The sequence below is a fragment of the Stegodyphus dumicola genome, chromosome 10 (assembly GCF_044657685.1).
Source record: "Stegodyphus dumicola isolate Sdum_Otavi_A_Nest chromosome 10, ASM4465768v1".
Lineage (NCBI taxonomy): Eukaryota > Metazoa > Arthropoda > Arachnida > Araneae > Eresidae > Stegodyphus > Stegodyphus dumicola.
The window spans coordinates 136,896,915-136,914,430 of record NC_140777.1 but is presented as its reverse complement, the minus strand read 5'-3'; the positions used below and the strand labels follow the sequence as shown (position 1 = coordinate 136,914,430).

At 31.1% G+C, this 17,516-nt stretch overlaps 1 protein-coding gene across 2 annotated transcripts in view; it reads right to left on the bottom strand.

The window, feature by feature from the left end:
* Positions 1-17,516, bottom strand: part of LOC118182990 (phospholipid-transporting ATPase ABCA3-like) — a 114,614-nt gene that overhangs the window by 41,961 nt on the left and 55,137 nt on the right. For both annotated transcript variants that reach the window (XM_035352388.2, XM_035352394.2), the window contains 2 exons: positions 6,670-6,785; positions 753-1,378 (listed from right to left, as the gene is read on the bottom strand). In XM_035352388.2, coding sequence (XP_035208279.2) covers positions 753-1,378; positions 6,670-6,785 — 742 coding nt within the window. The remainder of the gene's footprint in view (positions 1-752; positions 1,379-6,669; positions 6,786-17,516) is intronic.

Below are 17,516 nucleotides of genomic sequence, written 5' to 3'. Positions count from 1 at the left end.
CACCAAGTCAAGGCAGTGAGAAATGCCAAGTTTGTGCAATTCTCTGATGTTTCTTTAAGCAAAAATAGGTCGATGTGTACATGGATACAAGAAATGTGCAATGCCTGTTTATACAATTCTGTGATTTCTTTAAAAGTGAAAATAGGTCAATGTGTACATGGATACCGAGTTCGTGCAATTCTTTGACTTGTTATTTTGTCTTTGTGTAGCGCCGATTTTTAGCGCTAACATCGCTGCTGCACAAAGCCAAAACAAGAAGTCAAAGAATTGCACGAACTCGGTATCCATGCACTGCCCAAAATCGCCAAGGGCTACCTGTAAATATACTTTTACCTTAAATTCAACTTTTAAAGAATTAGCTATTTTTTATTTTTTAGGCCACGGCTTTTTCACAAACATTTATTTCTAAATGAATTTTTTTTTTTATTTGCAATAGGTTAATTTTAATTAATCTGCAGGTAATCTTTATTAACTTCAAATATGATGTCCTGGTAAATGAGAGAGAGATAACTACATATTTTTCAATAATGAAATTTCCTGTGTATCTTTATTTCACACAATGAAGAACACCCATAATAAAATTCTATTCAGAGATTCATATAATATTAAGTAAGTTTATTCAGTTACTTATGTTCAGCTGCCAACTTATGGTTAATGCTAAATAAAAGATTAGCAGTATTACTGTAGCTTATTTAGTTACTAATATCGATTATAGAAACCTCTTAAATTTCATAAAAGAAATTATTGCTTACCTTTTCAGCAAGAGTACGAGGCAAGGGATGATTTACTACTGAAAATGATTGACTGTCATTTATAAAGTATTTTAATATTGTATTATCTACTTCTAATAATGCTATGGCTGGTGAATGGAAGGCTTGGTTATTAAACAGGGTAGTTATGGTAGATTCATTTTTCTTATTCTCAGAATGGAATACAGCTCCAACCATGTTATGCATATTGTACTTTCCAATATCTTGTTTAGCCTCATGTATAAGATGTTGAATTAGACCTTCAGTATCCGCATTCAATTGAACAGTTTTTTCAGGATCATTATATTGTGAAGCAAAAATTTCTCCAAGAATTTTGCTCCTATCATCACTTTTATTCACAGCATATGGTATTTCTGTTCCATGAAAAGCTTGAATACCAAGTTGCAAAGGAGGATCATCATGAGGCTTAGGCAACGATTTCAAAATTAAGAGCGTAAGAATGAGGAAAAATGGTTGAAGAATTAGTTGTGATAAAGTCAGTTTCCAGTTACGATATGAGTGCAAAACACGTTTTTCCAAAAGTGCGAATAATTGCTGAAAAAATAAATAAATTCCAATATTTTTTGATTCAGGCTGATATCCAATACTTTCCAAATCTACATCTCTACCTAAAATAAAAGAAACAAAATAGATATTGATAAATTAATAAAGATAAAATCTAATATAATAAGCTAATAAGGATATACCATCTAATAAATATTAGTAATTCATTTAATTCATTAAGATTAATAATTCATTTATGGATAAAAGCAGCACAGTATTTTTCTTTCTTTACTTTTCTAAACAGCGAAAGTTTATTGAATTTTTTTTGTTTAAAAATGCATATATACAATTAAAAAATACCAGAAATCTCAAACAGCATATCATACTTAAGGCAAAAGTGGACAAGAGCAGTTCACACAGGTTTGAGATGAGCTAGTAACATGGGCCATATGATTTAGCAGTTTGAGACATAATTCATACAAGTTTAAGTGAGTTAGTAACACGGTTCGTATAAGTTTGAGATGAGTTAGGAACACGGTTCATACAAGTTTGAGATGAATTAGTAATATGACATTTGGAAGTTTCAGATTATCTTTGTGTATAGTTTTGCAGATAGAACAGCACTAAGACAAGCTATAAGATTGCGCACATAAGAAAAATCAAATTTGCTATAGAATACACATTTTTTTAACATTTATATGCTTAAAATTTTAGGATTTAAAGCATAGGACAATTGTTACATATTAGTGCAGCAATCTTAAGAGAAATTGCCGAAATTTTCAGAATGTGCCAAATGCTGGAAACAATGCACATAACAATTCTTCAGTCTTAACAAACTAACACTGCCATTTTTTATACGAGTTCCTTTTTATGTGATTTTATGATTTTTATAGGCAAATCATACGAACAAAAAATTATTTATTAGGTAGATCTGTATGTCTTATTTTAAAAACAGTTTTAAAAGTATACTTAGGATTTCCCTGCAATGAAGATAGTGTGGTAAAATTTTACCAGGAACAAAATTTTCTGAGCAAAATCACCGAAGAAAACAAATGCTTTGAATCGTTTTAAAGCAAATGCCATGAAATTTCCATCATAACATAGGTTATGTTAATCGATTAAAACAAAGCAATGTGAGGGCTATCTGACTGTTGAAGGCAGCCTTAGTGTACAATTTTCTTAGGGAAACTGGCTTATATGTATATTACACATGTGGAAAAGTTAAAAACTACCTACACAGACAGTCTGTGCACCAGGAAGTGAACCTGGACCGAACTAGTGTTCAGCAACTTCACTGCTAGTGAGTCATAATGAAAGAAAAAACTCATTTGTAATTAGGATTATTGAAAAATTTTAGAATAAATAACCAATTAAAATATAAAACAAGCTTTTAATAATTAGTTATACAGTAATTTTTTTTCTTTTTTTGCAAATAATAAATCACCATTCTTTTTCTTCTGTAAAAAATTGCCAAATTTTACCAGGTTATTGTGTTAATAATACATAAGTATCAGATAAGCCGATTATGAGCACTCACATATTGAGATGCAGCAACAATTTCATAACTCAAATATGAATTGCATGCTATCAGAAATTGAATGTGCACTAAGTGATTTTGTACCATATGTTATTGGGGCGGGACAAAAGAAAATGTATACATACACATTAGGAAGATTGCAGTAAAAAACAATAATAAATTTTATTAACACACACGGCTTAAAGTTAGAGTTGCCAATTTTGTTGAGTTGCAATAAAGGGTCCTACAAAATATATTTGCATTATTTCCCTTTAATTATTGTAAATTATTGAAATATAATTTTCGAATTATTGTTCACGTGAATGAACAATCGTTTTAACTTCAAAAACCGTTAAAAAAAGTTTACCTTTAGTAATTTATGCAATAATACACTAACTTATTAAACACAAGATGCATTGTTGGAATAATTAGAATTTAAAAGCAAAAGTTAATTAAAAAAAAGTAGCAAATAATAATAATAATAAAAAAAAAATTTAAAAAAAAATAAATTAAAAAAAATTAAACTAAACTTTTAAATTTGTATTTGCTTTGATTTTTAGAAGACTTCAGAAAATGTGCATCACTTTTTATTTTTTCAGCAAATCTTGAACAACTTTCTTGAAAATTAAAATATATAAATCTTTTTCATTTATTTCTAAATTTGACATGACATTAAAAATTCACATCACAGTATGTTGATATTGCAAGAATTGGAAACACTGTTTTTGAAATATTCACACATTTAATAATCAGCACGTTTTAAAATCACATGCCATTTGCTACCTGATGTTTTGGATTTTGTAAAATGGTCATAAATTTGAAGAGATTCAAAGATTTTTAGGTCAAAAGGGCATTAGCCCAGAGAGCTTAGTCTTGAAATGGCATTTTGTGTTGAATCCTTTAAATGCGATGTATCACTTTTTACACTTTGTTGCCAAATATTATCACCCTGTATAATATTTAAAGAAACTAAATAATGACGAATTTGCAGAGAAGAATCTCCATCAATGTACGTGTTTCTCGCAATGAAGAATCTGCATGAATTTATGTATCTTTCTCGAACTGTGAAAAAACAACGGTACTTAAGAGTCATCAAATTTTGAATAACATAGTCCTCCACCTGAACATGGGTAACTGGAAGCTTAAATTTCAAATTTGTTTCATTGTCTATTTCATATTTTGTAAAACTTTAATGAGTTTTCGATTAAAAAACTCAATAATTTCAAAGTGAGCAGTGGCAACACTGTAGGGAATAAAACATTAATGCCAGTATGTGAGACTGTCTATTGGAGATTCTAAAGATATGCTGTTTTTAAATATTTTTAGCCTAAAGGGGTGTTATCCCAAATGCTCTTGAAACATAAGTGTGTCTGTTTATGAAAAAAAAAAAAAAAAAAGGAGGGGGGCTTTCTAATATCTGAAAGCTGTCAAATTTAAATTTTTATTACTTTTTTTGGATTAATGTCACTTTATTTAAAAAGTCCTCCACATTTAAATCCAGCTTTTCTTTTACTTTCAATAACTTCAACAAATTTCGGGTATGTTGGAAATTAATTATTTAACAGACTTAGAAATGACAATTTGTCAAATGTAAAATTTTCATCAGTCTTCTAAACAAGTAATTGCTGAAGGCAGAAATACAAAGTCATCATAATCTTTTGAGATACACATCATATAGTTATTTCAATTGCTGATGAAATTGAAAGCTAAAAAATTCCTTATCATATTGAGATTTTTAAGCTAATTTAAGTTGGTCAGAATACTGAAAACATCTGCACCAGAAGTTACATTCTTCCTAGCTCTTCAATAACTAAGTTGAATATCACATTAAATGTTTTGAGAACAATAAATATATTTCAATAATCAGTGTAATTTTCATAGCCTTATCATCAGTTAAGAGCAGTTTTAATAATTGTTCAGAACAATATTTTTCCTGCTTAAGAAACAAGAACTTAAGGTTTCGCACAAAATTAAAGTTCTTTCTATGCATGGGTTCAAAAAAAGCCATCTAGTAAGCACATGTTTAAGAGGCCACAATTCTTTTTGTACAAATAAATGAAATGCTTAAAGTGTTTCACATCGCTTTGCTGATAATGAAAAATGGACATTGGCCTGACTTTGCAGAGTACTGAGCTGTGAGTCCCAAAGGCGAGTGAGAACTTACAGTTGGGAAAAGAAGACCAGGCATCTTGCCTATGCAAATACAAAACATCTACAATAAAGCTGTAAAGTTTTGAAGACATGAAAGAACACAAATTTCATAACACACTGTAGAGTACTGTGCATGTTATTAATTAAATAAAGGTCACTAAATAAAATGTTACTAGATAAATGTGACGAAACTTAATGAGAATATTTACTTAAGAATTTGAGCTTAACACAGAAACCTTGATAGAAAACTTGCATTCCAAATGTTATTTTCATTGTGCCACAAGACATTTTTTATTTTGAAATAAGGAACATTTGGCATTTTTTTTAAACTCAAAAAAAAAAAAAAAAAAAAAAAAAAAAGGAAAGGACAGGAAAGTTGGTTAAGGGACTAAAAAAGGACAGTTGACAGCTCAATTTAGGCATAAATGTAATTAAATTACTATTTTTTAAAAATTAAATGCTGTTTGATTAAATGGATACACGATTACAGCTTTTATAAAAGTTGAAAATATATAAATATTTTTGTAAAGCTACAAACACATAAAATTCACCAGAAAACATGTTTTTGTTGCATGGATAAAAACTAATAGAGAAAATAACATGTAACTGAATATTTTCTTCATCTGAGTTTTAAAGTATTATGATATAAATGCAAAATAAAATAAATAAATACATAGATTTCTCACTATTACTAATTACAAGCTTTAATAAATTGAAATATATTTTCTCACAATAAAATTTAAAAATATATAATAAATACAGTTTGATTACTAAGTAATGTATAAATGCTTGCCATTATTATTTCAGTAATCATATTTGTCATAAAAAGTTCTTTTTCTATATCATGTAACCAAATTAGTGTCATTGGCATTTCGTGTACCATTTTATTAGACAAATAAAAAACAAATAATTAAACTTAACATTATACGAAGTAAATTTGATCTTGTAATTAATGGAAGGAATTATTCTTTTCATTGATTTACATTACTTCATGGAATTTATTTCAATCTATTAGCTAGAAAGCGCTATCAGTCGAAACAGGATTTTACATTGTTTCACTTTTCATTGGAATGTGTTACCATTTAGACAGACACAAGAATATTATTCTTTCACATTTAATCTGTCTGTTATTGATTAACAAAATAAACTTTTTAAAAGCAATGGATGCAGTTCTTAAAAATATTATTTTTTAACTTTTTAATCTGATTTGTTTACATAAAAATGCATTTAATTGATGATATATCTAATTAAAAGCATTAGATATTTTTATAGAATAACATTACATATTTTTTACTTTTTAAATAAATAGAAGCTACTTAATGTTCCGATGTTAGCCTAAGTGCATTTCCTCTAAATAAAATAATTTGCAGTTCCCCATGGGTTATCTCTACTGATAATCTCTAGTGACAAACCATATTACAGTTTAAAAGAGCCCTTACAGGAAATCCTTAAAATTTAAACTCTTTCAGATTTTTTAAAATTGTTCTGTCTTCTTCTAAATAATATTACACTTTCATAATATTTTTTCCCAGTATTATGTATTTAGCTAAGTAAATAATAAAATAAAGCATAATTTACTTTACAAATTCAACTTGAAAATATAGAATAGACAGCACTTTTATTTATATTTTGCAAATAAAATAAGGAACAATTGTCCCACACAGAAATAAATACATTAATGAGAATAGATATTGAAAAGATATTTTGAAACAACAAGATAGATACGAATGAACTGATAATAAAAATTACCAGAAAATGTATCAGGGCTTTCAGAATAAACATGAATCCCACTGTCATCAGGTGAAAATGATTCTTTAGGAACACACTCTTCACCAATATCACCAAGGGTCGATTTCTGGCCCACTCTGATAGAGATAAATTAATTTTACATAATTCTTCATTGAAATATAACATTATTATGTTAAAATTTGTATGTAACAATTCATAAAATTTTTTTTATGATAAAAGAAATTTCACATGAAATCAGAAATAATGAGGATGATATAAGAAATTCTTTGTTGCTTGTTTAGATCATATTCCAATAGAACTAAAAAATCTATTAGGAATAATTTTAAATACTCTTCTGAGTAATCTTGTAGCATGAAAATCTGTTGTTTTTAGTTAGTTGATTATTTCTCAGATGGCACCACCGTAATGCTACATTCAAATTTTGAACATGCAATAAAACGGCAGAAAAACGAAATGACTAAAACAGTAACTAATTTTAGTGCTACAATCAAAAAATAAATACCTAACTAAAAGTGGTAGATTGCATACTACATAATCACCTGTTATGGGAGAAGGAATTGTAATATATGTGATATAAAGAATTATTTTGAGTGGAATAAAATTGACCAAATGGAAGTGAGAAATTAAAATATAAACTTTTACTCAATTTACAATTTAATCCAAGTTTGAGACACAATATTTAGATTTCCAAATAATTCATTCAAACTAAACTAGCAGAAAGCTATAAAATGCTATTTGTTATAAAAATGTGAGGGAAAACTGAAGCGTGTTAAAACATTCAATAAAAAACTGCTACATAAGTTTCTAAAAATAGTACTATGGTACCTTACAAATCTTAGTTACTTTTATCATTTGTTAATGAGTTATATTCATGAAAATTTGTGAAATGATGCTTGTAATATGGTGTATTGGTGTGGTGTATTTAATTATGGCAAAGCACACAAGGGCTATCTGCCTAAGAGGAGGGATGCCTTTCGTGGAGGACTTTCTAAGGGAAACTGGCTCGTATACACGTTACACATGGGGAAAACCACGAAAACACCCATGCAGCCAGCCCGTTCGCGGGATTCGAACCTCGGACCGAACTACCAGTGTTCAGCGACTTTACCGCTCGGCCGCTGGTGGGCCTGCTTGTAATATGAAAAATACCTTATATGGGAAAGGAAACCTTTAAGCTTATCTAGAAGTTCAATATGCATAATACATAAATGTTATACAAGAATGAGATTACGCGAATAAATGAGTTGATCTGTAGTGTCAGCTTATTTACTCCTATTTCAAGTACACAAGCTGATTCTTTTATTTGTTTTTAACATTTACCTTTTTTGGAGAATTCTTTATGTTACATATATATATATAATACATTCCTGAATATTTGATTTTAAATTATATGAATGCCTTTTAATCTGCAGGTTGAAACAGTCAGCTTTCTCTCTCAACGATATACATATATTGAATTAAACTTCAATGCAATGCTAATGGATTTAATATTTTTTTCAGTGTCATGTTTTTCCAAGAAGTTAGAACCAAGCATTCTTCAAAAAATATTTTTTTTTTAGTATAACTTCTTTTTTTAATTTTAAAATTATTATTTTTTTATCCCTGCTAACATATACTGATTTTGATAATGTTTTACAGTTTTAGGAATTAGAAAGTCTTTGTACCTAGTTTTTTTTTTTTTTTTATTTTTTTTAAAGTTAAATTACAGCTGTAAATGAAAAGTCAACATATCCATTCCAAGCAGTGGACTTTTCTTAGACTGGTCTGTCCTTAGCTTCACAGCACAGTGCTGCTGTCAGTTGTTGACGATGGTGGTTGTGCTCTTCACACGTCTATGATGTACAAGCAATGAAGTATGATAATTTCCTATGCAGCAACAGATGCACACCCATCGAAATCTACAGCGAAATGCAATCCATGTATGGGTACGTCTCACTTTAGAAAGTGTGAGGTGGTGGTGTTGTGAGTTCACAAAAGGCTGTGAGGATTTGCAAAATAATGAGCATTCAAGGAGGCCACGTTCGTAACATTTCCCGCTTGGATACAATGGTGAAAGCAGATCAGTGTGTACACCTCAAGGACATTTCCTAGGAGCTTGGCATTTCATATGGGAGTGTTTGTGACATTGTCATGGATCCAGAAGTTTTCATCTCGGTGGGTGCCTACGCAGTTAGATGACATGATGAAAAAGGCAACTGAATATTGCTTCATTGAATCATCTGTAATGGTATACCAAACAGGGTGAAAGTTTTCTGGAGCGTCTTGTTAAAAGTGATGAAATGTGAATACTGCATTTCATACCAGAATTGAAGCAGCACAGCATGGTGAGGAAACATCCCTGTTCACCTGTGACAAAAAAATTCTCCTCTATGCCATCTGTTGGGAAAGTGATATTAATGGTCTTCTGAGATCGCTGTATGGACCACTCCTGTTGGATTTTATGCTACAATGTGAAACTGATGATGCTAACAGTTATTGTTCTACACTGTTACATCTGCATGTTGCCATCAGGTGAAAATGCTGAGGGTTGTTTTATGCGGACAGCGTGGATATCCTCCATGACAATGCAAGGCCACACACATGTGGCAATCAGAAACACTGGCAAGCTTTGATTATTTCACTGGGAGAGTCTGGACCACCCACCATACAGTCTGAACCTCACTCCTAGTGATTTGCATGTTTCAGTCCCCTGAAGAAGTTCCTGGAAGGAAAACGATTCATGTGCAATGATGCAGTCAAGACAGCAGTCGACAGTGATTCCACAGTCATCCGGATGAACTATCACAGGGCATCTCGAATTTAGTGCTACGATAGGACAAATGTTTGAACTGGTGTGGGGACTAATAGACAAAAAATAGTGCAAGATATGTACAGTAGTACATATATTTGTAATTACTTGTAATTACCTTATTTCGGCTGATAAAAAAGAGGGGCAAAGACTTTTTGATTCACCCCCATATAATTTTGTTTATTTGCCTGTAACAGTATTAAATGTATGTATTGTATCAATTAGTCTTTATCATCTATCTGCATAATAAGACATATTATTTAGTTGCTAGTAACGGTATCAAATGCATGTATTGGATGGAAAAAGTTCTGCTGATGCACATGCCTAGTAAAAAGTAATTAACAATATACAGTATATGTATATGTACTGAGCAAAGCTTTCCAATCTCATTACTAATCATAAATATTATATAATAATTTTGTTCCAATAGATCTATTGTCTGCTTGCATTTCAGTTGGTTTCAAATACTGTTCCCTCTACTAATTGAAAACAAGTCTCGTAAACTCACTTACAGCACTTATTCCTCATCTGCTCTGATCAAGCATTTTCCAAAGCAAGTGCCTCTACACAAAGATTCTTTTTCTTAGCCTGTGAACATCTTTTACGTGTTAATCACGATGTAGGATGCATCTCATTGAACACCATGCTGGATTGAAGACAATCCAGCAAGAGGCAAGTTCTTTGCACCATTTTTACTTTCAGACACAAGGTCAACCAAGCTGCATATTTCAGTCAAAAAATACCTGGCCATTTTTCATTTCTTTGCAAGCACGGTGTTAAAAACAACAACAACAAAAATTAATGACTTTTGCAACGTTACGAGATTTTTCAGTTCCTTCGGAGTCCTGTTTTACGATGAACTCATGAAATGTTGTCATGCGACTATTGTTTACCTAGGTTTCTAAATCACTGAATATTATCTAAATTTCTATTACAATATTAAGGTTCTGAATAAATATCAATTTCACAAGTGAAGATACTACATTTTTTGGCACTATTATATGGGTGAGTTAAGATTATCTTTTATCTAATTTCAGGTTATTAGGCACTTCTCAAGTAAAATCCTAAATATTCTCTTTTTTTTGGGTTATTGTCTCACATAGCAATCCAAAGCTATAAAAATAATTCTCTCTCAGTATAAATAAACAATCATTTCTTAATATCTTGATAATACCCTGTATCACATATTTTCTTACAGGCCACTAGTTTTTTTATCATCGAGTCAAACTATGGCAAAGATTAAAAGAGAAATTATAAATCATGTTGTTTTCTTTGGGGGCAGAAAGATAGGAAAAGATTGAAGATAAAATACTTTTGGAATTTGAAAGAAATTTTAATAACATGTGTTAAGTTAGAATACAGCACCACCTATTGGATAAGTGGAGAAACTCTCACTTGGCCATCTGGATTCGGCTAAGCAACATGCCAGAGCATGTATTAGATCTGAATAGTTAATTACTGTAAATAAATTAGTTAGTTCTTGTTATACAGTCCACTTATTAGTTTAGAATCAAAGTACATGGTCCGTCGAGCCGGACAAATGAACAAAATGCTGGCATTAGATAGAAACAAAACTTCGTTAAAAGCGAAACTAACTAGGTTAGAAAATGTAGTGAAGGAATATGATGATAGTTCGAATAAGAATGAAATTCAAATAAAGTATAGATCCCTTCAAAGCATTCAAATGGATATTAGAAACTTAAGAAATAGATATTTCGAAAGCATTGATGAAAAAGATGTCACAGCTATTGACGAAGAAATCGGCGAAATGGAAGATAGAACTGAAGTACTGGAGGTAAGAATTATGGAAATTCTATCATCTATCGCACATTCTGAAAATGAAAATGATTGCAATAAATTTGATCCTAAAGTACAAATACGTTTGCCAGAATTACCAATTCCAAAGTTTTCTGGTAAATATACAGAATGGAATAATTTTAAGCTTCAATTCGAAAACATCATAGCGAATAACACGCAACTGACAGAAGTTCAGAAACTCTACTATTTAAAGGCTGCATTAACTGATGAAGCAAAAAATCTTGAAACTGTTGATGATACTTTTAATTCTCTATTTAAAGCTCTTCAAGATAGGTATGAAAATAAAAGAATATTAGTTGAGACGCATATAAAGTCAATAATGGATTTATGTACTTTAACATTCGAATTGTCTAAAGGAATAAGGTATATAATAGATAATGTTACTAAAAACGTTAGGGCTTTGAATGTTTTAAAATATGAGAAAAATAATTTATTGGATATTCTGTTATTAAATATTGTACTTCAGAAACTAGATTTTGAAACGTGCAAACAGTTTGAACTAAGCATTAATGCTATGGAAGTTCTTACATTTGATGAATTAATTTCGTTTTTAGAGAAAAGATGTCAGTTATTGGATAACATTAACAGTAATGCTAATAAAATGAAATATCCGTTAGAAAAAAATTCGAAATCAAAGGCTCTGATGGTTAAAACCGATAGTGTTTCGATTTGTGTTATATGCAAAAATAATAACCATCCACTACATAAATGTGATTCATTTTTGAAATTAAATCCAAATCAAAGATATGAAATAGTTAAAACCCATAAATTGTGTCTAAACTGTCTCAGTAACGAGCATTTAATCGCAAAATGCAATTCTAAGTTCAGATGTTTGGAATGCCATAAAAAACACCATTCATTAATACATCGCCTGCTCAGAAATGGCGCCATTCAACATAAATTAGACAAAACAAAAACGGAAGCAACGAGTGATGAAATTATAAACAAGAACAGAGATGTCTCTAATAAAAATCAATCAAGTTGTCTTTTGACACGCAGAAAAAACCTGTTATTGGCGACTGCAATAATATATATTTACAATTCCGAAGGAAAAAGAATCCCAGGTCGCGCAATACTTGATAACGGCAGCATGAGTTGTTTCCTGTGTGAAGGAGTTGCTAACTTGTTAAATTTAAAGAAGGAAAGAATTTATGCATCTGTATCCGGAATTAATGAGAACGTTATAAATATTAATTATCAACTAGATGTACAGATTTCGAATAAGGATTTAACATATGTAAGATCAGTTAATTGTTTGGTTATTTCTAAAATAACCAATGTAACTCCATCAAGATGTTTAGATGTGCAGTCATTAAATATTCCCATTGATATTGAATTGGCGAATCCGCAATTTGGAACACCTAACAAAATAGACATGTTACTAGGAGCCGAATTGTTCTTTGAGATTTTAAAAGTAGGAAAATTTCAATCAGAAAATCAACCGTTGATATTTCAAGAAACAGTTTTTGGATATATCGCATCTGGTGCATGCAAGAGTAACTCAGAAGTAAATTATTGTGGTTTAGTTCTAAATAGTGAAGAAAGAGTTGAAGAAATTTTGCAAAGATTTTGGGAAGTTGAATCCATTGAAAATATCGAGGATGCTTTGAGTGAAGAAGAAAAATACTGTGAAGAACATTTCAAGCGTACTCACTATAGACAAAATGATGGAAGATACATAGTTCAGTTACCCATAAGGGAAGGTATAGAATTAGGAGAACCGAAAACGCCGGCTGAGAAAAGATTGCATCAAGTGTGGAATCGACTAGAAAGTGATTTGAATATGGAAACATTATATAAGAATTTTATTAAAGAATATAAGGATCTAAATCACATGGAAGAAGTTCAAGAAATTGAAACATCGACTTGCAATTATCTTAGTCATCATGGAGATTATCGGCCAGAGAAAGCCTCTACCAAGCTTCGCATTGTGTTTAATGCATCCGCGGCTACTAGCAATGGAAAGTCACTGAACTCAATATTAATGAAAGGGAGAATACCTCAAGAAGATTTATTTTCTATTATTATTAGATTTTGAAAGTACAACTATGCATTAGGAGCTGATGTTCAGAAGATGTACAGACAAATACTTATTGAACCATCTCAACGAAACCTGCAGTTGATCTTATGGAAGGAATCAGTTGGCAGTCCTGTGCAGACTTACTGTCTAAGGACTGTAACATATGGAACAGCAAGTGCACCATTCCTTGCAACAAGGGTCCTGAAGCAGTTAGCAATGGATGAAGCGACAGACTTTCCTCATGCCTCAAGAGCCATACTAAAGGACTGTTACGTGGACGACATTATTACTGGAGCTAATACGATGCAAGGAGCCAAGGAGTTGCAGGCACAGTTAACCTGTCTTCTAGAACGTGGTGGAATGCAGTTACACAAATGGTGTTCAAGCATTTCAGAATTATTGAAGAATAAAGAAAGTGCTACTCAGGATTACTCCTTTAAAGTTACGGATAAGCCTCAGATTACAAAGGCCTTAGGAATGTCATGGAATACGTCTACAGACTGTTTTTCTTACGATCTAAAGATACCTGACTTTGAGGAAACAGGCACGAAAAGAGATATCTTATCAACGATAGGTCGCCTGTTTGATCCGTTAGGTTTAATTGGACCTGTTACGACAAAAGCTAAAATATTTCTACAAAACTTTGGCTTCTAAAATTAAATTGGAATACACCTCTTCCTAAAAATTACTCTGAAGAATGGAAGGCATTTCTGCATAGTCTGAAAATAGTCAACAATTATCGCATCCCCAGATTTGTTCTAACCAATGGATTACAACAAATAGAAATTATAGGATTCTGTGATGCTAGTCAGAAAGCCTATGGTGCTGCAATTTATGTGAAATGTATGTCATCTTCAAATGAATGTTCATCAAGACTTCTGTGCAGCAAGTCTCATGTGTCACCTCTGAAGTCAATTACCATTCCTCGTTTGGAACTTTCTGGTGCAGTTCTGTTGGTAAAACTAATGAAAAGAATACTAGAGGCCATTCAGCTGCCTATAGTGAAGGTGTATTACTTCACTGATTCGTCAATAGTGTTAGCATGGATTAAGAAGGAACGGTATCAAGTAAAGACATTTGTTGCTAATAGAGTATCTGTTATTCGAAGCATGACTGCGGTTCATGAGTGGTACCATGTTAGCACTCACAATAATCCAGCTGATTTGATATCACGTGGAGCTGAACCTAAAGATCTTCTTCATAATGATTTATGGTGGTGTGGACCAACTTTCTTGACTAAGGAGAGGTTTTTGACTAATCCTTGTGAAGTAATTTCATCTGATATGGATGATGTGGAATACGTCAAAGAACTCAAACTTAAGGATAATGACTTAGTTAATCTAAATGTGAACTTTAATTCTCTTGTTTTAGATCATATTCTTAACATTAGTAATAACTATATTCGTATTATTCATGTGTTAAGTTTTGTTTGTAGATTTATAGCCAATTGTAAGGGAAAAAATTTAATACGTTCACTAACAGTTAAAGAATTGGATGACGCTGAGAAAATCATGATCTGTACAGTTACAACATTTTAGCAAAGATATTCTATCTTTAAAAAATAAGAATTGTGTTTCTTCCAAAAGTAAGTTAAAATTTTTATGTCCATTTTTAGATAATGATTCTCTTCTGAGAGTAGGAGACATACTTGCCAACAGTAATCTTAATTACAACCAAAAGTTTCCTTATGTAATGCCAAAAGATCATGTATTTACTAGATTAATTTTTCAGTATTACCATGTTAAATATTTACATCTTGGTGCTCAAGCACTATTGCATCAGGTTCGTAGTAAATTTTGGGTTATTAATGGTTGAGATATAGCTCGAAAGGTTGTATATGAATGTGTAACATGTTTTAAGGTTAAACCAATTGTATGTGAACAACTTATGGGAAATTTACCTAGTGAGAGAGTTAACCCAGGGTTTGTATTTAATACGTGTGGACTCAACTTTTCTGGTCCATTCCTCATCAAGTATAAAAATCAGAGAAAGGGTAATTATGAAAAAGTGTACGTTGCTATATTCATTTGTTTAGCTACTAAAGCAATACATTTAGAGGTAGTAACTGATTTAACCACAGATTCATTACTTGCTACTATTAAAAGATTTATTGCTAGACGTGGAAAATGTAATACCATAATGTCAGATAACGGTACTAATATGGTTGGTGCAAAATCAGAACTGAAAAAATTGCCTAGTTTAGTCCTTAAATCTAATTCTGATATAGCAGATTTCTTAATATCTGAAGGTATAAATTGGAAACTAATTTCACCTAGAGCACCAAATTTCGGTGGTTTATGGGAAGCAGGTATTAAGTCATTTAAATACCATCTTCAGCGTACAATCGGCAGTTATAAATTAACTTTAGAAGAATTTTGGACTGTTGTCACACAGATTGAAGGTATTCTCAATTCTCGTCCAATTTTACCCTTATCAACAGATGCAAATGACTTTGAAGCCTTAACGCCGGGTCATTTCTTAATTGGACGTTCCATTACTTCATATCCTGAACCAGATTTGTCTCATCTTACAGATAATAGACTTTCTAAATGGCAAGTTATTACCAAGTTCATTCAAGTTATTTGGAAACGTTGGCAAACTGATTATTTAAATCATCTACAACAATACACCAAATGGTTTATTAATAAAGAAAATTTAAAGGCAGGTATGTTAGTTATGTTAAAGGAAGATAATCTTCCGCCATTTAAATGGTCTTTAGCAAGAATTCTAGAAGTTTTACCTGGTAAAGATAATAAGGCCAGAGTTGTTAAAGTGAAAACATCAAATGGTGTGTATATTCGATGTATTAGTAAAATTTGTTTATTACCTATCCAGGATAATAATGCTTAGTTTACATTATGTTCTTATTGAAAATTGTGATTTACATAAAAATGGAACTGTTTGAAGAATAAGTTCGATTGTAGCATAGTGAATGTTTAAGTTTTTAAAATGTTGCATTATTTTATATTATATTCATGATGAAAGATTATCTATTAGTTTTCATATTGTATTGGAGAATTAGTTTTCTTGATTGTTAAATTGTATGTATGTTAGTAATTTGTATGTTGAAATTTGTAATTTCAACGGGCGGCGGCATGTTAAGTTAGAATACAGTGCCACCTATTGGATAAGTGAAGAAACTCTCACTTGGCCATCTGGATTCGGCTAAGCAACATGCCAGAGCATGTATTAGATCTAAATAGTTAATTACTGTAAATAAATTAGTTAGTTCTTTTGCTATACAGTCCACTTATTAGTTTAGAATCAAAGTACAACATGTTTTCAATAACAATCAGCCATAAATATTCTCATTTCAAGATCTGTACTTTAAAAGAAATCAGTGATTCTGGCAGATAAGATTAACATTATTTTATATTTAAAGCATCCCTGCACCATTTAATTAGTTCTAAATGTTGATTTAGTTATCTATCTGATTATAATTAGAGATGAATCAAAAGCAGTCAATGAAGAAATAGAGCAAATCTAAAAAACACAAAAATTACCATGTTTATAAAAAAAGTTATTTAAATAAACGTATTTAATGTCTGTGAAACAGGCTTGTTTTATAGCACAATATTAAAAAAAAATTAATGAAAAATCATTACTTCATTTTTAACCTGTCAAGTGGTATGCCTGGAAAAGATCTGAGCTCTGCTCTTTTGCCCAAAGCTTCCAATCCCAGAAGATTTCTGTGATCTACATAATGTTCAATTCATTCAAGCCTGAAGCATTTCTGGGCTTTGCTCTGCTGCCCCAAAATTAAGTCATTTATTGATGTGGTATTCTTTATTCCTGCAGTCTGGTATTGAAAAACTTTGGCTTATATCTCACTATGAATTCCATTATGAAATCTTTTTTTTTTTTCTTTTTTCTAATGTCTAATAAACTGCCACAAAATTTTCGTTTTAGTCTTCCCATATGTTTCAATGTATGTTTGTGGAAACATTACTGAATATTTGCATAAAGCACTAGTAATAAATAGAACACCAGATATTATCATATAGTCCTTATTTTAACACGGAAGGGTGAAAATCTTTTCAGAGAAAAGAGTCACTGGGAAAAAGGACTAGAAAACTGATAAATAATTTATATTCATATGAAATGTTTAAGGTAACATGAATTAATAAATCAGGTTCAAAGGATTCAGAAAAAAGTTCATCTGATGCTTCATTATGTAAAGACTTGTTAGGTTCTAATTTAACTGCATATATGCAGGGAGTT